This window comes from Microtus oregoni, unplaced genomic scaffold (assembly GCF_018167655.1).
Source record: "Microtus oregoni isolate MIOR12 unplaced genomic scaffold, Mior012 000020F_ref0000438, whole genome shotgun sequence".
NCBI lineage: Eukaryota > Metazoa > Chordata > Mammalia > Rodentia > Cricetidae > Microtus > Microtus oregoni.
This window is the reverse complement of record NW_024543079.1, coordinates 7,788,391-7,815,822: the sequence shown is the minus strand read 5'-3', so window position 1 is coordinate 7,815,822 and position 27,432 is coordinate 7,788,391. Positions and strand designations below refer to the sequence as shown.

The 27,432-nt window shown below is 43.2% G+C and overlaps 1 protein-coding gene across 13 annotated transcripts in view; it reads right to left on the bottom strand.

Moving 5' to 3' along the window:
* Nucleotides 1-27,432, bottom strand: part of Ptprt (protein tyrosine phosphatase receptor type T) — a 1,081,821-nt gene that overhangs the window by 578,125 nt on the left and 476,264 nt on the right. For all 13 annotated transcript variants that reach the window (XR_005976047.1, XM_041670836.1, XM_041670844.1 and 10 more), the window contains exon 7: nucleotides 12,524-12,817. Coding sequence is in view for 12 of the 13 variants with exons in the window: in XM_041670836.1 (XP_041526770.1) it covers nucleotides 12,524-12,817 (294 nt within the window). In the remaining variant the exon portion in view is untranslated. The remainder of the gene's footprint in view (nucleotides 1-12,523; nucleotides 12,818-27,432) is intronic.

The following is a 27,432-nucleotide window of genomic DNA, read 5'->3' as shown; positions in this document are numbered from 1 at the left end:
CATCCTCAATGAAACTCTGTAGGTGTGTGCATTTTCACAGAGATTCGGAGTCTTTCCTACTTTACTCCTAAGCATTTACATTTTAATTGTGTTTGGGACTATGATATCTTTCATTATATTTTTGTAACAGTTATTACTAGCATGTAACTATTGATTTTTATTTATTTACTTGGTGTCCAACAGCAAGACTGAAATGAGTTTGTATTTCTACTATCATTTTCTCTCCTCCACCCCCCCTTTTTTAAAGTTTGCTTTAGTCTCTTGGGCTTTGAGACTATAAGAACATTTTCTGCCCGAAATAAGAAAGCACCTTCCCACTGCTGGCTCACTAAGGATTCTGATCAGTAATGAAGGGTGAATTTCTTTCAAATTACTTCCCAGCCTCTCCCGAGAGGTTCATATGGTTTTATTCTCTGACCACTAGAAGGAAACATTCCACTAGTATTTTTCAGATATTCAAAAATTTCTCTCCCCCTATTCTGGGAGAAGCCCCACTTGGCCATGGTGTATGGATGCTTTGCTAATCACACTGAATCCTGGGCTCATATCAGACAGTGGGTTTTGTAGCCCTGAGCCTTAGTTTCAGTTGTCAGTTTGACAGGAGATGGGAATCTGGATGTGTGAAGACCGCATTAATCATAGGCTGGACCATTCCCATCCTTGACTGGAGCAAATGAAAGGGGATTGGGCAGCAGCAAGCACTCACTGCTCTCTGTCCCTAACTAGGAAAGTGATGTGAGCAGTTGCTCACCCTCCTGTCACCTTGACCCCCCCACCATGATGGACAGTGTCCTCGACCTGGAAGCCAGAGAAACCCTTCTTTCCTTAAGTTGCTTTTTAAAAAGGGCTTTTGATTTCATTTATTAATTTCTTGTGTGTGTGTGCTCATGGGTCCACAAGTCAGAGGGCAACTTGTGGGAGTTGCCTTTCTCTCCTTCCACCATATGAGCCCCAAGAAAGGGATTCAGGTGGTGAGGGCTGACAGTGAGAGTCTGAGCCATTTAACTGGCCTTTTGTCATAGCAACAGAAAGAAGCTAAGACATAGCTACACATCAAAGGCTCCATCCCTGGCTGGGTCACTTGGGTAAGAGTGTGGCCTTGGTCATGTTATTTGCCTCATAGTCACTGGAGAAAATAATGCCCACCCTGAAGGCTGTGACAATAATTACGAGATATCTAATGCCAGCTTCAGGCTATCCAAGTTGCAGACAGTGGATATTTGTATTGACAGCCACTGTTTACCTTGGAATAAACATCCATTTGCTGTATTTATCATCTTAAGCTTTTACAGCTTTAGGAGTGAGTGACCCTAATTTTAATGTATTCCGAGGCTATTTTTATTGCATGATCTGATAACTAAATGGTATTAGCTCTCATTACCATTAGTGGTTTTCTGTGGTTCACTTTTTGTTCAAATCTGAACCTTCAAGATTGAGAGAGATTGGGGCAACACTGACGATCTTATTCTTGTGCTTCAGCTTCTAGGAAGCCCCACGTCCCTGGAAAACATAGTGCACCAGGGATATCTAAGTAAGGGAATGGTGTGGAATAATGTTTCTGTGGTTGGTTTGGAACTTATGCCTCATGACCAGTAAATAGGCAGTTAAACAAGGGGACAGTCCACATAGATGCTCGAGGTTCCACCAACCATCCTTTCCAGAGGTTGCAAAGAGGGGCCCAGCTGGATCATCCCAACACCACACTCATTCCATACAATATAGGGTAGGGGTTGGGGGAAGAAACTCGCTGAGACTGTAAAATATGGGTTTTAAGAGAAAAGATTTTGCCTTATACCTTCTCTTCCATAAACCAAGGGAGGAAGGCTCTAAGGCAGCCACTTGTTGATGCTTGTACGATAAAAGAAAAGAGACGTTTATAAGCAGGGGATATCAAACACTTAGGCCCTTGAGAAGACACTCTGTGGTTCTTATGGAAGCTCCAGAATTGATGAAAACAAGAGCAGGCTCCCTCCTCCCTTTTTGAGCTTGATCTCCACGGTTCTATACACCTAGGGAAGAAGGCAGTATAGAAACACTAGAGAAAACAGAGAAGGAAGAGGTAACCTGCCACCATTTGGCATGAATCCACATAAGATCTAAAAAAGCTTTGGGGGGGAGGGGGCTTCTAGACTCACAAAAATGGGAGTCAATTGGTGCTTCTCGGAAGCCACATTTTTTCATACAGGCTCTGTTTTCTGGCCACAAGCAGAGGCATGGCTCCTTTAAGAGATGGCTTCCTGGTTTGTACAGGTGGTACTAATGATTCTGGCTCATATGGGAGATTCTGTTAGAAAGCACTTGCACGGGTTTTGAAGTCAACATGCTGCAAGTTACTTGGTAGCAGCATGGGCCAACTGCTTCCAAGAGTTGGTGTGGTAAAGATGGCTCCCAGAACTGGCGGTAAATGGAATTTTGTCATGTTGAAAAGCCGAGCAGGGTGAAACCAACAGTCACAGTGGTTGCTCCGGTCCTAGCCATGCCAGCCTAACAGTTTACAACAGTGATCAAAAAAATATTACAGATATGCAATAAAAATAGATTCAGACAGAAATAAACCTCTGAATGGGTCACAATGTGTTTAAAAACATGTACATAGACTTGGGAGAGAGAAGAAAAAGAGTATAGACAGTGATAAAAAACAGTTTTAAAAAAATAAAACAAAATCCTTAAAGAGACAGTAAAATTAGTATAAAAGAATACAGGCAGTCATAGATAAAGGAGTAAAGATAATAAATATTAAAAAGTAATGGAAAAGCCACATAAAGATGGAAAATACACAGAGATTCTGGTTTATGTTTATTACTATGTTTTATCTGAATTTCTTGACTGCAGAGAGACATTTGATTCTGGAAACTGCTAAACTAAACCAACACACATATTTCAGAGGTATCCTGACTTCAAAATTTGAGTCTAAGGATATGTTATTTTGGAAAAGAAGTTCTGATTTTGCTTCCACAGAGGATGGGAACTTGTGGATTCCTTCCAGGCTAATGTGGTTTGATGGAACAAGAAACTTTCCCCCGCAAAAGATCTCCATGAGCCCTAAAAATACAACAAACAGCAGGAAGAAGTTTAGGGAAACTATGCCCAAATTCCCAAAACGGTTGTTTGTAAATGTTTGTTTTCATTTAAGGAAGATATATAGAAATGAAAACTTTACATTGGTATGGACTTTGGTTTATTGATATTAATTTAAGGTCAATTTGTTATATGTATATTTCTACTCTTGTTTAAGGTATTGTGTTTGTGCAGCTCATTTAAAAATGTAACATGTATTTAAAAATACAGATTAATAGATAGTTATCTATAATAGTCAAACTTGTAGTCATGTTAGTTAGGTTTTCTAGATGTACAGAAATATATTTCAGATGGATTGCTATTCTTCAAACTTTTCTTCTTTTCTTCTGGTTTTTAGACAGGGTTTCTCTGTAACTTTGGGAACCTATCCTGGAACTAGCTCTTGTAGACCAGGCTGGCCTTGAACTCACAGAGATCAGCCAGTCTCTGCCTCCCAAGTGCTGGGATTAAAGGCGTGTGCTACCACCACCCAGCAGAACTTGGACTTTTTTTCAACAGTGAGACTTGTCTGCTTCTGGCAGCACCAATTACTTCAGATAGGTTGATGGACATTAGAGAAACTTGTTATGGAATTTGCCTTCAATGTGACAAGGTTAGCCATTTGGGCAAAAACCTGTTCTTGCCTGGACTGCTTGATGTTATGCTGTGCCCATAGTTACTGCTGAACTTGTCAAATGAAGGTAGGACAGTCTTTCAGGATTCCTGATTCATGAAAAGGTCTATCAGACATTCTGCAGAACACAGAAGAAAGTGACTGACAAACTTCCAATAGGCAAAACAGTCTTTCAAATTTCCTGCTTCATGGAAAAGTCTGCTGCATATTGTGGGCCTGTAGGCTGAAGATGAATGACCCAACATTACAAAAGAACTTTGGGTTCCAGGCAATGAGATGTCTCTGTCAATTCTAGAGTTTGGAAAGTTGCTTACAATACATTTCCTGTTTACTTAGGTAATATTATATCCTTCTGGAGTCTGTGATGGATTTGAAGACAGATAGTTACAGTTATAATTTTCCTTAGCTATGATAAAAGATAATTAGATATAATACTTCAAACTCACAAAAATATTGTAACTGTAATTCTTATTTGATACCTGTTTTGTTATATGTAATTTTAGTATGTTAAAGTTAAAACCTTCCTCTCTTTCTCTTCCAGTTGCAGGCGCTTCGGGAGCCGCCGATTACCATCCAGCCATGGCCAAGTCCAAGAACCACACCACACACAACCAGTCCCGGAAATGGCACAGAAACGGCATCAAGAAACCCCGGTCACAAAAATACAAATCTCTCAAGGGGGTTGACCCCATGTTCCTGAGGAACATGCGCTTTGCCAAGAAGCACAACAAGAAAGGCCTGAAGAAGATGCAGGCAAATAATGCAAAGGCCATGAGCGCACGTACGGAGGCCATCAAGGCCCTGGTGAAGCCCCAGGTGGTGAAGCCCAAGGTGCCAAAGGGCCCCACCCACAAACTCACCCGTCTGACTTTAATTGCTCACCCCAAGCTTGGGAAGCCGATTAGAAGCTACATGGCCAGGGGTCGTAGGCTCCAAAAAACAAAGCCCAAGGTTCAAGCCAAGGAAGAGGCCTCAGCTGCAGCTCAGGCTCCCAAAGGTGCCCAGGCCCCTGTGAAGGCCCCATAAAAAAGGTCGCAGTCTGCCAATGTGAAGACAGATGGACTGGCGTGAACACCTACACAGTATTTGCAGATGTTCGGGACCTTATGCTGTTTTTACAAATAAACTTGAGGCAAGTTCTGTTAAAAAAAAAAGTTAAAACCTTCCTTTTTATTTAGACAGAGAAGGGGAGATGACATGGGACTCCCTTCTGTATTCTGTGAATATTTTTTATTACTATTGGTTAATAAAGAAGCTGCTTTAGCCTATTTCAGGGCAGAAAAAAACCAGGTGGGAAATCTGAACAGAGACCTAGAGAGAGAGTAGGCAGAGTCAGGGAGATGCTATGTAGCTGCTGAGGGACAAGGATGCCAGAACCTTACTGGTAGGCCACAGCCTTGTAGTGATACACAAATTAATGGAAATTGATTAATTTAAGATGTAAGAGCTAGCTAGGAATTTGCCTAAGCTATTGGCCAAACTATTTTGTAATTAATATATTTTCTGTGTGATTATTCAGGTATGGATGGCCTGAAAACTGAAGAACAGTCTCTGTTTACACCCCTCTTTCTGAGGAAACAGTGGTCACAATCCATTTTCTGCAGTTGCCTCCAGTCCTGAGCTTATCAGCAGCAATGTAACTTCAAGCACGGTGTGGCATGTCTGAAGTTTTTGCCACTGGTCTTTAGAATCTATTGATTGCATTACTGCATTCTGGATGGGATGGGGATTTGATAATTTATCAGCTAGTCTTGCCATGTTCCCTTAAGATTTATGCATCATTTTACCTAGACTGTAGTACAGGGCAACAGTGAGGATGAGGTTGTATTCATAATAACATGCACTCAGGAGGCAGTTCAAAGCCCTGAGCCAAAATTGTGTTACATCTGCTCCCTCCCAAATATACACCATCACATTACAGATGGTTCAGCAATGCTTACAGCAGTGAAGAAAAGGCCCCACGGGGCTAGGGAGATGATCCTGTCCTATTTTTGTAGACCCTTAAGTATTTCTTTTGTCTTTCTCTTGTTCACACTCTGTTCTGAGGCAGAATTGCTCTCTAGGATGAAAGACCCTTCTATTCTGGCCCTACTGTTCTCTTTAAGAAAAGATACCTACCCTTTCTGAAAAATGGATGTGGATTGGGCTGAGGAAAAGAGTGAGGCAGGAGGAGGGGAGGGGGTGGGAATGGGGATAGTTATGTAAAATGAGAAAAGATTGTATCAAAAAATTTTTTACATATAAAAAAGAGAGCCCTGAAGGTGCTGTCTGTTGGTGTTCAGAACTCTCCTCCCATCCTCCTCCCTCACAGTTTTTTTTTTCCCTGAATTTGCAAGGTCTTGTTCTTGAAGCACAATTAATAAAAACTCAGAGACAGAAATTGGGGTTCAACCGAAAATCAGAAGAGCAAAACAGTCAGCCACTGACTCTTACCTGAAACTCTGGACAGAACCAGAGAAAGAATAATCCTCATCCTCCATACCCATCCTCACCATCAGGTACCATCACAGCTACTCAGCAATGTCCCAGGCCACTTGCACGGTCACAAAGATCCCATCCTTCCTGCAGATTATCAGAGTTCTGTGCTAACCACAGCACTAGAGAAATGTTCTTATGATAGGGTCCATAATGCCCAAGGTATAAAATTAGTCCATGTTTTAATACCCCCTTCCCAGGCCTGACATTCCATTCTAAATTAATTATGTTCATAAAGGCTTTTGGGGTTCTGAGTTATCTGCTAGGCACACACCTTACTGAAGCTCCGGGGCAAATGATGTGATAGAATCGCCCTTAAATAGAAGAAAAGAAACGGAGGCACAGAGAAGAGAAGTAATATATATCCCTGGTCATCCAGCTAGCAAATGTCCCACTTGAAATAAAAACTAGATTCTCTTTGGCTCGAAGGCCCATATCTTTTTCACTAAATTCTAATGACTACTCTCACTTCATTGAGCTCAGCAATTTGAATTCCTCCTTTTTATCCCTCTGGAGAAAAGAGAGAACTAGACACATATCATTTCAAGTAGAAACCCATAAATATGTAAATAAAATATAACGTGCAATCAGCCCTCAGGTGAAGGGAATAGAAAAAGAGCCCTTGAAATCAGCAACAGAGCAGCCATCTCTGACCAGGCAAAGTGGGTTTCCACTTGGGGGATTGGAACTTTGCTTGACCACGATGAAGTGGGCTCTCAGGCAGCGGGTCTTTGATTTACAGGAACCGGCAATCACTCAGCTTCCTGTATGGATTGGTGAACCTATAACAGGGATGTGAAGAGAGCTGCCCGGGGGGGAATGGAAGAATGGGGTTTCCAGGGGAGAGGAGGCACAACTTTAGATTGCTAACATCTTGATTTGAGGTGATGGGAAATGCTTGTAGAAAGCAAAACCAAGGCCGATATGTGGGTGTCATTTGGAAGCAGATCTGGGGGGACAGTGTGACAGAGTCTTTTTGTGTGGTGTTTAGGTGATTCTTTTCAGAAACCAAAAGGATGGGGTTGAAGCCATTGGAACTGACACCTACAGAAGAGCTGCAGAGCTAGGCTGGGTTAATATGATGCCTCTTGCTTTCCCCAGTGGTAAATTTCTTCAGTGTCATTGCCTTCAGGGTTCTTTACAAACTCCAAATAATGAATGCAGTAGCCTTCTTTTGATGTAAGGTATTGTTAAGTAGCACAGGCTGGCCTTTAACTCATGACTGCCACAGCCACCAGTGTGCTAGGGACTAGAGATGTGTCCCACAATGCCTAACTGTCTGTACTTGGAACCTAAAGGATTTTTCCTGTGTGTGACCCCAACCTGAGTTCTACAACAATTAAGTCAACACTGGGTAAAGAAAACAGTAAGAGTTCATGTGCTTCAACAGGGAAGCGGTCTGTGTGGACAGTGTGGCCCGCCCTTTAGAGGCAAGGTTCAAAGTGAGCTGCCCACTGTACAGCTACAAGGATGTCTGCTGTCTGGGATTTTCTAGAGCAGTGTTTCTCAGCCTTCCCAGGGCTGCAACCGTTTAATACAGTTCCATGTGTTTAGTAACCCCCAACCATAACATTATTTTGTTACTGCCTAATTCTGCTACTGTTATGAGTCATAATGTAAATATCTGATATGCAGCCCCCGAAGGAGTTGCAACTCACAGGTTGAGACCCACTGTGCTAGAAGAAAACACTCTATATTCTCCATAAGAAAGCGGCCCAGAATGCAGATGACACCATGAGCATCATGCTCTGAAGTGGGAATCCTCACGAGATGGTGAAGACCTAGAGAACATGGCTAGAGCTGTGCTCGTCCTGACAACCGGCCAGGCTAGCCTTCTTCTCTGTGTGTTAATGGCTCACAATAATAATGGCCGTAACAGAAGCACCAACAGCTTGTGATTCGTTTCATTACAGGAGTCTGAAGAGCATTTTGAGATTTTCAAAACCCTTTGATATACATCATTGTCTTCGCCCCTAGGCCTTTATCTTAGGAAGGATGATGAATGATTAAAATGAGGGAAAGAAACAAAATGACGAATTAAAAATGAACGAAGCATTCTGAGAGGAGAGCAGGAGGACAGAGAGAATTAAACTGATTTTATCAGTGCTAAGGAGGTTCCCAACCCTTCATCCAGGTGAAGTTAGGGATGTTCTCATGGAAAAAGCTCAAATTCCTTAAGCTCTAGACTAATACATTCCCATTGCCTGCTAGTCATCTTCCCCTAAACAAATCATATTCTCTCCCTTAACATCTTCAGCACTTACCATCTCAGAAAAAGATTCTCCCTCTCATACCTCAGTTACCTATACCACAAACCCTAGATGTCCCCTTAGACCCTCTTCTTCCTTCCCCACATATGTAGATTGCTGTGAATCTGTCTATGGTATAACTAGCAAAGCATGTGCTCTGAACTCCTGCCTATTGGTCCTGCACATACTATAGCCAAACTCTTAATGTCTCCCCCTTAAAGGGTCAGCCTCAGCTTCTTGGTTTCTGCTACATCAAGGATCTATCTGGTCATACCCAGTAGAACAAGAATATACCCCCCCCACCATCCTTCACTGACTTGGTCGTCCTGATATCTTTTTGGAGCTTAGGTGGGCTTATAACATAACTACTGTCAAGCTTCTGCCCCTGTCTGTCCTGTCCTTTCAAAGCCAGCCTCTTCCCCCACTGCCTAGAACAGAGATTGGCTCATAGAAGAGAATGAGTAAGTGTTTGAAAGGACAAATGCAGCCATTCATTTTTAGCTGGTCTCCATAGTTACTACACAACCCCATACTTGAGAGGACGCTCGTGAGCAGAGGAACCCACCCCACCCCGAACTCCTTCAAAGCAGTGGCAAGGAGACTTTGTTCTCAGGACTTGCATGTTGTGTAGCCTTGATCCAGTCATGTGAGTGGCAGTCTGCCTCTCAGAGTTCAAGTCACACACTCCATGGGTCTACTTGCAGTGGGCACACCAATGTGCCAGAGATGCAATGTTTTCATTTGCAGCCATATGAGTCAGGACTTCTGATTGCACACTCTTACTCTTGTACTTCCTGATTCATTGGGTGAGGAGAGGCTAGGTCTGAGCTTACATGAAACTTAATTCTTTTGGGTTTCTGTGACATAATACCATAGATTGGGTTATTTATAAATAATGGAAATTGGCTTTTCACAGTCCTAATAAAGACTGGATTGCTGACCATAGACACATCTTCTCACTTAATTCTTTTGGGTTTCTGTGACATAATACCATAGATTGGGTTATTTATAAATAATGGAAATTGGCTTTTCACAGTCCTAATAAAGACTGGATTGCTGACCATAGACACATCTTCTCACTTAATTCTTTTGGGTTTCTGTGACATAATACCATAGATTGGGTTATTTATAAATAATGGAAATTGGCTTTTCACAGTCCTAATAAAGACTGGATTGCTGGCCATAGACGCATCTTCTCACTATGCCCTCACTTGGTGAGTAAGCAAGAGAGAACTCTGGATACTCTCTTATAATGGTGAAAATCTACTCATGACATAGTTGTTCCAAAGGCTCCATCTCCTACACCATCACATGGAGACCCAGGTTTCAACATAAGAGTCATAGTAAACCAAAGTGCCCAGTCTCTAGCCATACTGGAGTCCCTGGTCCAGGAATCCCACACTGAGAAACGCTGCTCCAAAGGACACCGCTTGCTGTCCTGTCTTCCTTCACAAAGCATGCTATTTCAACACCCAAACTGCATGTTTATACTTTACCACCCTTTTCTATTTTTCTTGAATCTTTACCCAGCCTGCAAATTCCTCTGGGCAAAAATTATACTTTCCACATTCTGTTTTGCAAAATAATGAGTACATTTCCAGAGTGATTAATAATAGAGTAGGGGAAGGGGAGAAAACTCGGAATAGCGAAGGTAATAAAGAGCATCTACAAATGGATATCAGCCCGAAATTCTCTTAAAAATTAATTATAAAGCAAAGAACAGTCTACCATCAGTGGCAATGGAAAAGAAGATGACTTTCTTTATGACATAGTTTGAGAATGTAGGCTATTTGAGATTTAAGTCTAACTTACTTAAACACCACCATTTCTGGAAATACAATACCACAAACAACATTTCAACTCCAAATTTTTACAACAATAGTCAGACCATTGTGTCTGTCACATGTAAAATCCATTAGGCAGCCGTGGCAACTGTTTGCGATAGGTTATAAATTTTTATTGAGATGATCATCTCGCGATTGAATTTCTAAGTGCATTATATGATCACGAGCAAATAAGTCCACAGGGGCTTTGAAAGTGCTTTGAATGCCATTTCCAAAGATCAAAGCCCTTACATTTACCTTTCGGAGAAAGAGAAGCCTTATCAACAGGTTCAAATCAATTATTTTTATGAATGACTATTGCATGGCAGAGCTGAGGTAAGGAATTGCCTGGCTTAATAACATATCCTTCTGTCCTTTGAAAGCAGTTAGCTTCATAATCAGGTTTCAATGAGGAATTTTACCAAAGATCTGTTTAGAAAAATCACTGGGAAAATGGACTCTCTGTTCATCACAGTGGTTCAATAATTTTTCAAAGCAGTAAGTCTGGGCCATAGCAATATTAGTACTCCTTGACTTCTACACATCAGGAGCACCCCTGAGACGCAAAAGAGGGGCTGCTGTCGGCTCTGCTTGAACACTCAAACTGGCTCATGAACAACTGAAAATTCAAGCTTGTTCAAAACCATTGATCTAGGAGGGAGCAATGCAAGCACAGAGCAAATGTACTTATATGTGACTGTGTTCATAGAAGACATAAGTAGAGTAAAAACTTGAAGTCACACAGAAACACACACACACAGTTCCCCTCAGTTCACCACTGTGGTCAGACACGCCCATTTCCACCTGGTGTTTCCTTTCCGTCTAATTCAGATGGCTTCTTCCTGCCTCCCAGTAACTCACAGGCTGCAAACCCCTACCTCTACTTGTAAAGAAAATACTGAGCTTTCCGGGAGGTGTCTGCGAGCTGCAGTATAGCATCTTGTACTTTTTGCTCCACCTGATGTCTAAAATTAGCTCCCATGCACATCAGATGGTGCTCTCATTGTCATGGGTTACTAAGGAAGTAGGGATAGCCCTTGCCTTTCCTCCTAATCTCTGTGTTCTTTATAGCATAATACAGTGAGGAGAAACAATTTTAGTGGCATGACTGTCAAATTCTAACAGGCCTGATACAACATCCTCCGCTGTGTCCCGTGTTGGTGTACCTATGAATTCTTCACTCAGAGACAATGTTGCTTCATTTTCCCTCAGAAGCCCATGCTAGACGCGTCACTAGGCCCGGGACCACAACAGTACAGTAGCTCTGAGCTCAGTATGTTATACCAGGAACGCTCACCTTTCTATTCATCATGGTGTCGCCAAAGGCTCTGGAGTCAGAAAACCTGAGTGCAAATCCTGAGTGTACCCCTGGCCATGTGGGGAGCCCGGATAAAGCTAGAAAATACTGAGCCACTCTCCCTTCGCATATGCATGGAACAAAAGTACTTCCATGGAGTGGTACTTGAGGGTGATAAGGACAGATGGTGATTTTTAGAAAAATGAACACCAGTCTCTTTTAATTTCATGGGTTCCATTCAGAGATCCAAGCTCAGCCAACAGACAAAGCCAAGAGACCTTGGGGATAATCTTGTATGCAGAGAACCTTTCCAATCACATCCACTCCAGCGGCACTTAGGCAGGGACCACCAGGGAAACAGCTGGAGCCAGAAACCCACAGTTAACTTAGAACCCAGAGGTCCCCAAGAGGACTGTCCCAAGTCACACTCTTTAGTCAGAAGCCAGGAGCTCCCAGAGGATATGGAGTTGGGAAATTCTGAGGAACCAAGGCAGTTTCAGAGTCAATTCTGAGACACTCACAGAACCAGGAAGCTATAGTGATGTAACTGGCAAGAGGATCTCCTCAGAGACAAAGCTAGAACCAGGAAGCACCAGGACAATGACCAGATCCAGGGGTCACAGACCAAGCAAACTACACCTACTAGATATACAACTGGAACCAGAAGCCTGCAGGAATGTAGTTGACATGGGGACTTTGAGGGCAGAACCTAAACCCGTTAGAGACATGCAAACCGCACTAGGATTCCTCACAATGATAGAGCCAATGCCCCATCAGAAATACTGTCAACATCATGAGCATATCCGTGACACGACCAAAGATAGAAGGTTCTAGAAGCACATCCAGAGCTGAGAGTTTCTCTCAAGTCTGAACAAGCCTTTAATGGTCTTTCCATCAAAGGCAGCACATCTACACCAGAGGAATCTGTGTCCAAGAGGCAAGAGGAGGGCCAATCAGAACAGCACAACATCTGGAGGGACGTCCTTACCTGCACACTTGGTCCTGGTAGTAAGAGGAGGTCCTGGTGGTCCTGTGCCTCCCTCGCCTGGCCGTGTGAGCAGCACCCGGATCTCATACTCCACATCAGGGTCCAGATGCCAGAGCTTGTAGTTGGGAGAATCCACGATGTGGGTCTCGGCCCAGGTGCCCGTGGTAGTGCGGTATTCCACTTCCTTCAGAATGATGGGACCGTCCCCAATAATGGAGTTGGCATTTGGCTTAATCCACAGGTAGGTGGCCCCCACCGCCAGCAGTTCTGGGGGAGCGATAGGCGTGGGAGGCTCTGTAAAAAAGCAAGCAAGCCAAGGAATTTCAGTCTAAGTTTACGAAGTAGAATCCAAGAATGTAAAGAAAAGTGGCCAAACTCTCAACAAAACCATAGAGAGGACTGTCGAAACGGCAGGTAAAGGGGCTTGTGCCAACCATACCTTGAGATGGATTCAAAGGACCCACATGGTAGAAGGAAAAATGACCCCCAAAAGTTGTCCCTGACCTCCACAAGGGCATATATTCTCTCTTCTCATTCTCTGCCCCCCTCCCTCCCTCCTTCTCTCTCTCCCTCTCTCGTGTGTTATCATTTAGAGTAACTTGTATGAATGTATGTTTAGGAATGACTGGTTGGGACTGCATAACCTGTCAGTGGCTGATTCTCCCTCTCAGCAGCCTTTAGCTGCCTATAGTTCTTCATCTAGGGGTGGAGCCTTGTGAGATTTTCCCATCCATGCTGGCAAACCATCTGGTGTTGGACATTATGTGGGTACTGTTGAGGGAACCATGTAATTGGAGTTTCATGGGTGCAACTCTCATATATAGAAGGCACTATCTCATTTCGGATGCCCGCATCCTGTGGCCCTTCACCATCTTTCTCCTTTTCCACGATCTACTCTGAGCTTTCACTGCAGGGATCATGTTACAGACAGATGTAACATTTGGGGCTGGACACCCCACGGTCTGTTGTCTGCACTTCACCAATTCTGGGTGTGCTGGTTAGTTGTATGTCAACTTGACACAAGCTGTTTGATGTGGGGAGGTAGTCAATTATGGGCATTGCCAATCCTGGGCTTGTGATCCTGGGTTCTATAAGGAAGCAGACTGAGCAAGCCACAAGAGCCAGCTAGTAAGCAGTACTCCTCCAAGGCCTCTGAATCAGCTCCTGCTTCCAGGTTCCTGCCCAGTCTGAGTTCCTGTCCTGACTTCCTCCAGTGGTAAGCAGTGATGTGGAATCATAAGCCAAATAAACCCTTTCTTCTCCAAGTTGCTTTGGTCATGATGTTTGTCACAGCAATCATAATTCTGACTAAGACAGTGGGTTTCCCCAATTAGCTCCATATACTGCAACAGGAATTGTCTTTGATAGGGTCTAAGAGCAAAACTTATCCATGGGAAGAAAGATACGTATTTGGAATACAGTTAAGCACTACACTGATCTAAAAAGTGCCTACAGTAGATCCTCCTCTAGAGCCCATGATATCAACCATTATGGGGTGTTGAATAGGTTTACAGCAACCAACCATAAATTCCCTCCCATTAAGGATCCTTAAATCCAATTAGACAGTTGAACACTAATCCCAAGATATCATTGACGCTATTGTACCACTGATGATATCTTGCCAGACTGGTCATTGCCATGGTTAGTAGGTAGCTGGGTAAAACTGACTGCTTTTCTCCCGTGGCAGCCTGCACAGAACCTTTGGATATTGTGAGACCTAGTCCTCCAGGAGGAGGCTTTCAGGCCAGTTCCACCTCAGATCACACACACTGTTAGCAGAAACCCTCTGCAGATGGTGGGGTGAACACGGATAGGAGATGGTGATGCAACAAGAATCCAGCTTCGCCCTCACCCTGACAGGTTTCTGCCAGCAGAGTGTCTTTGGCTAACAGGAGCACAGCAGGAATCAAGGGCCAAAGGAAAGGTCATAACAAGTTCTCTGCTAACTTATCTATGTGACACCTTCCTTAGGCAATATATATTTAACCAAATAGACATAACCAAATCCACAGAGCAATTAACAACCCCCTGCAGGGTCTCCATATGTAGGTCAGGCTGACCTCAGACTCACTCTGTATCCAGAATGGTCTCAAATGCCAGGTTCCCTTGCCTTGGCCTTCCAATTACAGGAATTATAGGTATGCATCGCCATGTCTTACCACGTGGCCATCTGTTTGTTCTGAGATGTCTTTCAGGCTTTATTTTACTTTCTGAAAAATATTTTATTTGAAGCTGGAGAGATACCTCAGTGGATAAGATCATTTGTTTGCTCTTGAAGAAGACCTGCATTCAAGTCCCAGCACACACCTGCTTAAAAATGGTTGCATAAACTCACCTTGACCTAAATACATAAAAAGAATATGTCAGTGCCATGACAGGATCAATGTGTAGACTATATACTATAGGACAATGGCTTGTTAGCTTAATTTTAGCTCATAACCATGTCTAACTCCAGTTACAGCAGAGGATCTTCTAACATTCATGAACACCAGGTACACAAACGCACGAACGGTACACACACACACCACACACACACACACACACACACACACACACACGGGTTAAATATTCATGTGCATAAAATAAAAATGAATCTTTAAAAATGTAAGTATTTTATTAATAATCATACGTGCATATTATTTTCACAGGACTTACACAGGATCAGCCATCTTCCCAGCACAAATACAGAGGGGCTCTGAAGTACCACCACTACCTGAGGAGTTATGATATCTACTGGGGAGGGAGAGTCACATTTTGTCTGGGATGTGGATTCTGAGATGCAACCCATAATCCAAAGAATTGATTTATTTTTGGTTGTGCATAAGTTTGTGGGTATTTACATGTGAGTGCAGGTACCTGCAGAATCCAGAAGAGAACATTCACCCTCTTAGGCTTGGAGTTACAGGTAGTTATGAGCTGCCTGATGTGGGTGCTGGGAACTGAATGTCACTCTTCCACAACAGTGGGAAGTACTCTTTTCTAAAAATGTTTATTTATTTATGTAATGTACATTGAGGTTTTGCCTGTATGTATGTCAGCATGAGGATATCAGATCCCTGGGAACTGGAGTTACAGACTGTTGTGAACTGCTATGTGGGTGCTGGGAATTGAACCTTGGTCCTTTGGAAGAGCAATCAGTGCTATTAACTGCCAAGCCATCTTAACCACTGAAATCTCTCCAGCATCCCTCACTCACATTTTGTTTGTTTTGTTTTTAAAGAAGTATGGTGTGTTCATTATTTTTATTTGTGAAAAACACAGACGTGGGAACAACAACCACCACAAAAAGTAAGGAAAAGAAAGCATGTCTCTCTTACCAGCCAGTTCTGCACATTGTAATGCAGTTCTTATTCATGTCTCACATTTTCCTGTAGTCTCAACGACACACAAGCTAGTGGTAGATGGTTTTGTTTCCCTCACTTTAAGCACCCTAGAAGATCCAGTTACATGCTACAAGGAAGAGGGAGTTACTGTCTTTTCTAGGTTCTGACTAGACTATAAAACTATGATCCTAAGTGTGTTCCTGCGGTTGAGTATATGGGCTGTTCTAGGCTTAGTCATGGTAAATGGTTCTGCCACAGACATCGCTATGTAAATGATCTCAGGCCTCCTTGTCTGAGTCTGGTATTGTTTAATGACCAAAAGGCAAGAATGGGTTCTCTGTCCAGGAGAATGAACAATTCCTTGAATCCTAAAGTCGAATATAGAGGTGATGGAGGTTAGAAGCCAAATGCAGATTTATTAAAGAGCTTCTTATTGGAGGAAGTCTCTGGACTGCTCAGATGAGCAAAGCGTGGGTGATGTTAGTTTGGTACTCAGGTGGATACTTTGGGATAAAGATTTATTCTGTGTTTTTCTTTTAATTAATGGCCCAGCATTAAGGATTCTCCAAAAGAATAATTTGCTATAAACCAGGGGTGGACAATATCCTCTCAGTGTGACTCGAAGCACACATCTTGAGGGACAACTTCAGATTGCCTCTATTACAGCTCGCCATTTGGTCGGAGAAGGGAATTAAGCAGATTAGTCAAGCTAGGTGCTTTCTTTACAAAGCCATGGAGGTTATTACTCAGGACCTTGTTATCTCCAAGGTGTTTGCAAATTGATTTTGGGATAATTTGTTCCAGGTAGAGAAGTTAAGTTGGCAGGCAGATAATTTCTGGACTCGTCCTTTGTGCATTTTAAATATATGGAGCCTCTGACGGCCATTATCATCTCTCGGGAGCTCCCATCAGTCTCCAGTGAGGCCTCAAGGGTGGTATTTTGTAGCTCCATGATGACTCTGCCTAATTCCTTAATATAATTATTCACAGAACGGCTCTGGACGGGACCAAGAACAGCCCACTCCAGTGCTGTGGGAGCTGAGCGGTGGCTGCACTCAGCTCTTCCATCGACTTTTGCCCATGGTTTACTGCTCTCCTATTTCAGGCATTAGCAGTTTTCAATTTCTGACCACCAGAAAGAAAATACAGTATTAATCTTTCCAAACATTTACTCTCTTTTCATGTATTTCTAATGGTAGCTACAAGTGCAATAACAAACATCTTCTCGAGTGTATAAATGTACCCATCTCAAACGGCTTGCAGGTTCACAAGTTCATGTGTAGTCTAGGTGTTGTGGCTCTCTCTCTCTCTCTCTCTCTCTCTCTTTCTCTCTCTCTCTCTCTCTCTCTCTCTCTCTCTCTCTCTCTCTTTCACTGTCTGTCTGTCTTCTCAAAATAGACCATGTAAGCTCATCATAGTGTTTCCTGTTTTAAGAATCATGAAGGCACAAGATTATTGCTTATAGTTTTTATATTTTGGTTTTTCTCTTTCCATGCAGAACAGCCTTAAAAAGAGAAGGAAGAGGGGATGAGGACAGGACTGTCTTATTAACAAACACTATATCATTTTTAAATTAATAGAAACATTTGTATTAATTCTTACCATGGATTCTCTTCTGTATCTGAGATGAACTCTCCAATAAGACCATGCAAAAGATACACTTGGACATTCAGTCCAGCTTAGATGATGGCCATCCTAAGACCTCAAGATATCTAGATGAATAGTGAGTCCCAGAGGGCACTATATAAATGGGGTAAGTTAAGCACTGGAACTCAGGGCCAGATTCCTATCCCTTCCTTTCTCACTTTATACTTTAGACGTGTATAGCATTAACCGCAAGTGTCATTAAAGAATGTGTATACCAGGAGTGTGTGACTTTGAGTCACACAGAGACCCTAAAATTCTGATAAGAAACTCTAGGTGTTCTTCTGGGAAATGTACAAAAGTGCATTGCCAGAGTTCTGTGCCTCTTTTCAGAAATTCATGTGAATTCTTCTGTTGTAGTTAATCTTCCCTGGATACATAACTAGGTCTAAAATCATACAGGGGATGAGACATACTTCAGGGTGCATGTGCCGTGAGGCTTCCAGTGAGGTTTCGCTGAGGAAGACCTACCCTGAACATGAGTATCATTGTACCATGGGATGAAGTCCTGGGGCTTAGTAAAAAGGACAGAGGGGAGAGTACAGTTAAGCACCAGAATTTCTCTGCCTCTGCTTCCTGGGGACAGATGTAATGTGGCCAGCTGCCTCCTGCCCCTTCACCACGTCTTTCCTGTTCTGATGGACTGTAGCCCTAAACTAAAACCCCCATGCACCTTTCCTCCGTTCAGTTTTTCTGTCAGGTATGTTGCTACAACAACAACATAAGTAAATAATAAAACCTCTGAAGCCCATGTATAAGTCTGTGCATTGACAAGAGAGAAAATATCAGAGAATCTACTGAACCTACATGCCCTTATATTACACTTCTTTGAGACTCTAGACTACCCTTTGCTGCAGGGACAGAGGGTGGGAACATAAACATAAAAGGGATTACAATTCAGCATTTCCAGTTTCCCAGGCTTCCTACCTTTGGGGGAAAATAAGCACACAAAGGTTTTCATAGAGTGCTGGTGCATAAATGCCTCAGACCCATGAAAATGGTGCACCCAACACATTCATATCTAAAGCACATAGTCCATATAGGAACCTTCTACAACTGTTTATTTCCAGGACTAGAGATGTAGAAGCAAGAGGGTCAGAAGTGTAAGGTTCTCTTTGGAGACATAATGAGTTCTAGACTAGTTTGGGACACATGAGACCCTGTCTTTAGAAAAGAAAAAATGTTTTTAAATCCATCTTTTTTTTGCATCAGCAACATCACTGGGGTCTTGAGATGAACAACTTGGCAGGCAGAAGTTCTTGGAGAGAGAAATCTCATCTTTTATAAACCCGTGCATCTCACTGGAAGTTGAGGCAGTTTGTTCCTTGAATCCAGTGGTGAAGGTAAGTACTGACACCGTGCCATGGAATTAAAGGATATCATAGCTGAGAAAAACAGCAATGACAAACCGGGACGCGGGTCATATTGCAGGGGACAGCCCGTGAAGGGGCTTATTGACCAGTAAAGATCTTCCAGGGGAAGCTGAGGGGAGAGTACTATTGGGTTCAGACATTTACAGGGGTCCCCTAAGTCTGTATTGTGTGGGCATAAATCATCCAAGGCCGGTCGGATCAGCAATTAAAACCATATATTGTGAAGATTTATTCATTCACTCGGGAATACAAACATTCCTGAGATGCTGGTATGTTCTACAGGTTTATTCAGTTAAATAATAGAAACAAGAACATTATTTTCTCTAGTGGGCTGGCTACCTGGAAGGGGTCATGAAGAAAACGTGTGGAGTTTGTAAATTTTCTATACCTTGAATATGGTTATAGAATTTCCTAGTTTTCCTTCTGTTCCTGGTTTAAAAACCATGACTGAAAGAAACTCAGGGAGAATGGGATTTATTTCACCTTGAAAGCTACAGACCAGCATTGAGGGCATCAAAGCAAAATCTCAAGGCAGAAGCCATGGAGGGAAGCTGCTTCCTGGCTTGTTCCCCGTGGCTCACTCAACTTGTTCCTCTCGTAGATCCCAGGACCACCTGAACAGTGATTGGCACCACCTACAGTGGGCTGGGCCCTCCCACATCAATCATTAATCAAGGAAATGCCTCAGAGACATGATCAATCTTACGGAGGCATTTTCTCAATTGAGATTCCCCCTTCTGAGAAGACCCCAGCTTGTGTCGAGTTGACAGAACACTAACCAGCACAGTGACACTCATCAAAACAGACCTTAAAATACAGACATCTTTGTGTGTGGAAATGGGGTCTTGAAGTTGAATGAGAAACTAGGCTGATGAGATGATTCAGCCAGTCAAAGTTCTTGAGCACAGGCCTGGTGACTTGGGTTCAATCTACAGAATTCATGCTAAAAAGCAAAACACCATGTCTCAGCGCTGTAATCCCTGAACTCCTATAGCGGCATGGGAGACAGACACAGGAGAACCATGTGAAAGCTCTCGGACCAGCTGAGCCAGAGTATGCAGCTAAACAACACAACAGCAAAAGAGACCCTGTCTCAACAAGGTGGAGGGGGGAACAGACACTTCAAGTTGTCCTCTGACTTCCACATGCATGAACGCATGCACACACACACGTACACACACACACATATGTACACACACACACACACACACACACACATGCACACACACACATTTATAAATCATAAAAACCAAACCAGAGCATTACTGATCTCTGGTCAGTCAACGAGAAAGACTGTTCACAGAGATACACATTTCTAAATTTATTTAGAATGAATCCTACAAAGTTTATAAGAAGAAAGAAGGCATTTGAGAGCAGATACTCTTTCAGAGAACCTGAATCTAATATCCAGCACCCCCATCAGGTGGCTCACAGTCACCTGTAACCTCAGCTCCATGGGATCTGGCAACTCTGACTTCTGAAGACACCTGTGCTCATGTGCACAGAATCACACATAGGCACACACACACACACACACACACACACACACACACACACAAACATACACACACAATTACTAATAAAAATAAATGTTTAAAAGAAGGTGAACCTTCAATCCTGTGCCTTTTCTCTCCAAGAAATTGTTTCCTTTTTTTTCCCCCGATCTTGACTCTCCAGTACATCCCCTATTGCTCAGATACTGTTAGCTCCCAACCAGGAGCTTCCCCACATATAACACAAGCAACTCCTCTCTGACCTCCAGCATCCACTATGCAAAGACCAGTGATTGACACCTGATGGCCTCCCAGCCCACAAAGTTTGGAACCAAATCAAGAGGGAGAAAAGTCAGCTGTTGGAGAGCCATAGCCTGACTTAGAAAATGGCATTGGCCCCCTCTGGCTGGATTTCAAAGCCTACTGATGAAAAAGATGTTGTGAGCTCCCCTCAAACCCTGGGCTACAGCTGCCCTCGAGATGCCAAAGCTCTCCTTCGATGTATAGATGGTGGAGTGACCCCTTAATGTAATTCAGCCTCATCCTCAGGCAGCAATCTTCAGACCAATTCTGTCTTTCTTTTCCCTGCTGTGAGCACTTGTAACAGTTTGACTCCCAGAAATTCCTACGGAGAGCAAAAATGCTTCAAATAGCTGAAGACAGATTGGTGTGTGTATGTATTGTCTGCTTCAGACAAAAATCAAATGTTCTGAGGAAAACTGGAGGTCATTAAGGTGTTCAGGGAACCTTAATACAGTTCAGGTAGGGATAGTGTGGCCTCCGGCACATGCTACTTCCTTCTTTACTCTATCAGAGCTTGCATTTATTTTTATTTACTGGTCATGTGGTCTCGAGAGGTCTAACAACATGTAAACGTATGTGCACAGGGAGACAAGCACAAAGGATATACTACCATCACTCCCACGCTTTTACAAATGCCATTCATGTCAGTTGGGCTGTTTTCTTTTTACTCTTAACTAAGTCATGTACCGCTCTGTTTTTCAAATCTGCTGTAAAACTTCTTGTGTTGTGGTTGTGTGGACCCTGAGTGCAGTCAGATGAACCACAACAAACAATATACTAATGGGTGCTCCTGGAATTATCCTTCGTCCCTCATCTTGAACTTCTGACAGCAAGACAGAACTTTAAGCATACAACCTAAGTGGGAGATTTAATTTATATTAGAATTATGGATGTTTCTCTCCATCATGGTGGCGAGGGTATGGGGAGCAGAGGTGCTTATATCACAATAACAACCCAGAACGCAGTGGGAAGACGGAGGGATGGAGGAAGGGGGGAGGAATAAAAGGGAGGCAGAGAAAAATATTACTGGCTTTCTTCTTCTTCTGTTTTTCCACATGAGTCCCCAGCCAATACGGCCAGTGTCTCTCACATTCAGAGCAGGTCCCCCTGTGTAGTGAAACCTCCCTGGCTATGGGGAAACACCCTCACAGGTGCACCAAGACTTGTGCTTTACTAGTCTCCTAAGCAACTCTTGAACCAATCAGATTATCACAGGGTCAAAGTTGAATAAGCATTTGATGTCTTAGCTGGATGTGGCGAAGCACACTTATATATCAGTACCGATATATAAGGCTGAGGCAGGAGGATGGTGGGTTCCAGACTGGTGTGAATGAATAACAGTGAAAACCTATCTACACATTTTTAAAAAGAAAGATTTGTATATCTGAGAACTTATTTAAGTGGCAGAGAAGAATTTAATAAATCCTCTTAAAAGAAAAGATTTGTGTAGGGGCAAAGAGATGCAGGCATCAGGAGGAATGTTCAATCAGGAGGAGAGAAGCAGCTATGGATGTATAAGGAGCAGAAGGGTTTGCAGAGGAATGGAGGAAAACTAAAACCCTAGGACAGAACAGTTCTCAAAACACAGATGAAGAAAACTCTCAAACAAAGTCTCGAGTTTTCAGACTGTGAAATGTGAAGAACACAGGGAGATCCAGACCAAGCCAATCAGCAGGCTCGAGTTTAGGCTCACCTAGGAATATCTTTGAGATATATGACTAGAGAAAAATCCCCAATATCTAGAAAACATACAGCTATCCACCAAAACAAATAGAAAGACTTTTTCTTTTAAAGAACACGCCAGCCCTCACACTGCATCCTTTCCATTTGAAACCCTGGGATATGGGGAGGAAGGAAACGATAATACTAATAATAATTATAACCCAAGTGACAGCAGAGTGAGCTCACAGACTGGACATCTGTGGACACCTGTCAGTGCACTTAGGATGTTAAAATGCTAATTGGTTTTATGATCACAGATATCCTATGGGTAACAGCTGTGAAGACCAACTTTTTAAAATTTTTCTAAAAAGAAGAGATATCAAGATGAATGTCAAATAATTAGTCATTCAAAGAACCAAGACTGGGACTGAAGAACCTGCCTAAGAGGCTTCACTCCCAAGCACTAATGTAAGGATAACATTACCACAGAGAGAAGAGGAGTACTCCTCCGAAATGTGCCAAGAACTTCACAGCCAGAGAAGACATTCTTTTTGCACATCCAACAGAACAGAACTCATATATATAGGAAAAACACCACCCACTTGTGTTCCTCAGAGAAAAGGGACTTGACAGTTAGCCGCAGCGCACCTTGGCATGATCGGTACCATAGTTTCTAGGATGTGGAGTTTGAAAATGCCAAAAACCAGTCCCCACAGGAGCGCTAGCTGCTACAAGACCTTTCTCTCTGAGATGAGAGTCAAGAAAAGAAGACCAGCCCCACATTCCCTCCATAAGGCTCCGGGACCATCACAGAAGAGAGGCAGGGGTAAGGGAGGAACAGAGGCAGACAGTGTCTACTGCACAAGGCAGAACTGTAGGGCTCATGAACTAACAGCAACAGAGCCTTCACTAGTCCACAACCCTAACTGAGGAGCTAGGGACAGTTGAGGCTTCTGGGGACGACAGAGTGAGTTTTCTTTATGGGTGTGGTTCCTGTAGGTCAACCCTATTCCAGTGGATGACCCCAGACCCATGAGCACATGGGTAGGATCCACTGGAGTTGGTGGGTTATTTTGTAAAAGGGAGAGGAGAAGACAACATGAAATAGTGGGGTGGGAAGGTGAAGGTGGGCCTTGGAGGAGCTAGGACGGAGGATCAAAATACACTGCTTAGTGGCTCTGGTGGTGGCACAGCCTCCAGGAACCAACAAGGTCACAGGTTGCAGCCCCTACCCCAAGCTTCCATGTAACCTTTGTAATTATATTTTAAAAATTACACTGTATAAAATTCTTAAAGAATTATGTTTAAACAGAAAGAAAGCTGCTTTAAGACAAACTAGACTGAAGGGAGCCCACACTGTGGGAGGGGGGCTCCTTTCAGGCATGTCTAGGTAATGCTAGTAACAAGCCATTCTGTGATAAATGGTTAACCCTTTCATGAGATACCACAAATGCCTCTAGAAAAGTCTCTCTCAGACTGATATCTGTGGGTTTAAAATTCTACTTTAACTAATTCAAAGAAGAAAACAAAGTTCCACCCACTTAAGTCTATTAAAACACCAGCTAGCCAGCCGGTCAAGAGTATAAGCTTTCAATCCCAGCAGTACTGAGATGCCACTGGCCCAGGAATTGCTGCAAGCTGAGGCTAAACTAGGCTGCATGGTTGAGTTCTAAGTCACATTTGGCAACAGAAGTGAGACAATGTCTCAAGAAAACAAAACAACAACAACAAAAAAACACCCTAAATGCCTAGAAACTAACACTATACAATAGATATGTATCTTTTGTATAGATACTAGATACTATACAAGATGCTGATGCTCAATGTCTCTTTTATACAACTTTAAGGAAGTAGGGACTTTCCCACACCATGCCCACCCCTGTCTCTCAGAGAGATGTTTTCTAATAAACATGCATTGGCTAGTTCTTGTAAAGATGCAAATTTAAATAAGCCCAGTTTTCTCTTATCTCATGGTTTCTCATGCAGCATGTCCTTTTCTGTGATTCCTCCCCTGGCGTCTGCCCAGACATCTAGGTACCAGAGATCAAGAAGCACAGGTGCATCGTTTGTCTTGCTGGTTTCCCATCAACATCACAGTAGCAGTGGGAGATATGGCTACTCCTGATACCATCCAAAGGTCTCCACAGTGATAAGACTTGAATTTCAAATGGTCTTAAAATTAAAAAAAAAAACCCAAAAACTAAAAGGTAAAATTTCTCCCTACAGTGATCCATGCAATGAAACAAAAATATTCTCATATGGATCCAAGGCTCTGTGTTTCCTAAAATGTCGCCTCCTCACATCACACGGGTATTAACCAGAACTGAGTCCTGTGTCTTCTCAAAGTCTACGCTCTTTCCCGAGTACTGAACCGCCGCTTTCTGTGCACTATACAAATGCTCTTCCAGGTAAGCAGTGAAGAAGACCCAGTGGGTGTGTTCACCAAGGACTTTCCATGCATCCAGCACCATGCTGGGGGCACACAATTCTTTCAGGCAGCTGGTATCACCATTCCTACTTTGTAAGTGAAACAAACAAACCAGCCAACAAAACCTACAGCTTAAGAAGATTAGCTGATCCTGATTACCAGAAGGAGCTGGGATTCAGTCCAAGGAAAACCACAGACAAGTTTATCAGTATCCTCACTGTGTGAAGAGAGAAAACAATCCTGCCCAAGGTACAGAAGGTGGTGAGGAAGAGAAGGCAGATCCAGAACTAGCCCATGTCATGTTAACAGGAGCCAACAGTTATGGAGCTGTGGATGCAGAAGGTATGTAGGAAGTCTCCACGTTTCACCTTCTGGAAACTGAGGGCCCCAATATGTGCCTGACAGGCAGCTTGAAGAGGTCCAGGGATAAGAAGCATATTTTCTATTGACCATACAAATGGTAAAGTTTTAAAATGATTTATTTTAATTAATTGTGTGTGTGTGTGTGCGCGTGCATGCACATGAAACATGTGCACGGGCCTATGTGTGTTCCCATGTGCATGTGAGTGCAGGTGTCCATGGAGTTCAAAAGCAATCAATCCCCCTGGAGTAGATAGTTGTAAGCTACCTGATGTGAGTACGGATAACTGAAATTGGGTTCTGTGCAAGGGCAGTGCACGCTCTTAACCTCTGAGCCATCTCTCCACCCTCTCTAGAGTCTTTATACTGAGACAGCATACACCTGGCCTCTAGGGGGATCATTCTCTCCAGCCCACTAGGTTCATTATGCTACCTTCACCATCTTAACTTTTATACACTGTTGATACAGAAATAGCAGGGGGCATCTCGGCTTGTGCTCCTTTCTCTGCTAGACTCCTCTTCCCCTTCTCCAGCTAACTCACTTTTTCTTGTCATTGAAAACTGAGCTCTCCTGTGGAGTGCCCTCCTGGAGACTCCCATCCTTCTACTTTGTTCTCTCTGCTTTCTGGTTTCTTAGCATGGGATACAAGAGGCAGAGCCAGAGACAAGGCTTCTGCAGAGGCAAGAAATTAGAGATGAATTCTCAGGAGGCAGGAGAGGGGAAGCAATGGCTCTAAATGAGGATGTGATTTCGATTGCAAGACTAGATTCAGCCTAATCTCACAGGAGCTCTGGACATGAACTATACCAGGGGTAGGCAAAGGCACAGAAGTACATGGCATTAATTAGTCAATCTCCCTGGATACAGAGGCATTAATTACTACCTCTCCTCCCTCCCCAGCAGTGCAGCTCCCACTGCTAACAGCACTTATCCTGAGACAGGGAATATTACTCTCCTAGGACTTCTGAAACAATATGCCCCAATGTAGACAGCTGAAAGCAAGAGTCGTTTATCATCCTGCAGTTCTAAAAGTGAGACGTCTGATGTTGAATTGTCAGTAGGAACACTTTCCCTTAAGTGGCTCTAGGAAGGCTCGTTGCTTACCTCGCTAAGCCTCTTGGGTTAAGTCAACAGTCCTTGGGCTTCTGTGGTTTGTGCATGCACTTCATCACCCTCTACCCTGTCTTCATATGTGTTCTTATGTGGCTGGAATTTGTACCCAAATTTCCTTCTTCATATGGAAACTTAGTTCGTACTAGATTAATGTCTATATAATGTCCATAGTTAGGGGTTTCTATTGCTGTGATAAAACACCATGATCAAGAGAAACATGGGGGAGAAAGGCTTTGTTTCGTTTGCACAGCCCACTTCTGACCGCTAAGTGTCCCACCGAAAGGCAGCAAGGATTATGTCTCCAATTAGTGTCACCAGTTTGGGGACATGTGATCTACATATGAGTCTTAGAGTGGGGCATTGTATAAACCAAACTATAAGGTTGAGTTTTAGTATCTCTTATTTTGGTTGCTTAAGCTGGAATCTGAACTGAATATCTTTGACTCCCAATTCCGCTGCTTTTAGCCATATGCAGTAGTCACTGGAAGCCCCCAGCCCAACTCCTTAGTGGTTAGCACCTCCACGCTCTAGAAACGTCCTCCCTCCAGCACCTGGGCTCGCTCTCTGCTAATGCTGCTGTCACCGAGCTGTAAGGAAACCATGGCAAGGCAGACTGGCTCTGCCAAGACTAGATACTACACTCAGGGAAAACCCTCACCCCAAGGAAGGATGAGAGTCCCTAAGTAAATACCCTAATTTGCTGCCTCTTGATAAGACAGTATGGTAATTTCCTATCTCTCAGGTGACCCCTAGTGGCACTGATCATCAGATACGAGGCAGGGTTACAAAATCCTGAATCATCCTCGAGGGAACCCCTTCCTTCTCAGCCTCATCTCCCCATCCCCACTAGTATGCCCTTTAACTCTTAGGCAAACTACTTGCAAATGTGTTTCAGAGTCTGTTTGGGGAAAAGTCCAATTTAAATTATTATGAAAGCCTTGACATGTTATTTAATATCTATATCTCAAATTCCCCATTTGGGCTAAGGGTACAGCTCAGAGGGTAGAGTATTGGTATAGCAAACACAAATACCCGCGTCCAATCCCAGTACCACATGAAAGAAGGGTGGTGGCACATGCCTACAACCAGGAACACGAAAGGTGGAAGATCAGAGGTTCAAGGTCATCATTGGCTAGTTGGCAAGTTTGAGGCCAGTCTGGGCAAAGTGAGATCTAGTCAAAAAAAAAATAAAAATAAAGCCGGGCGGTG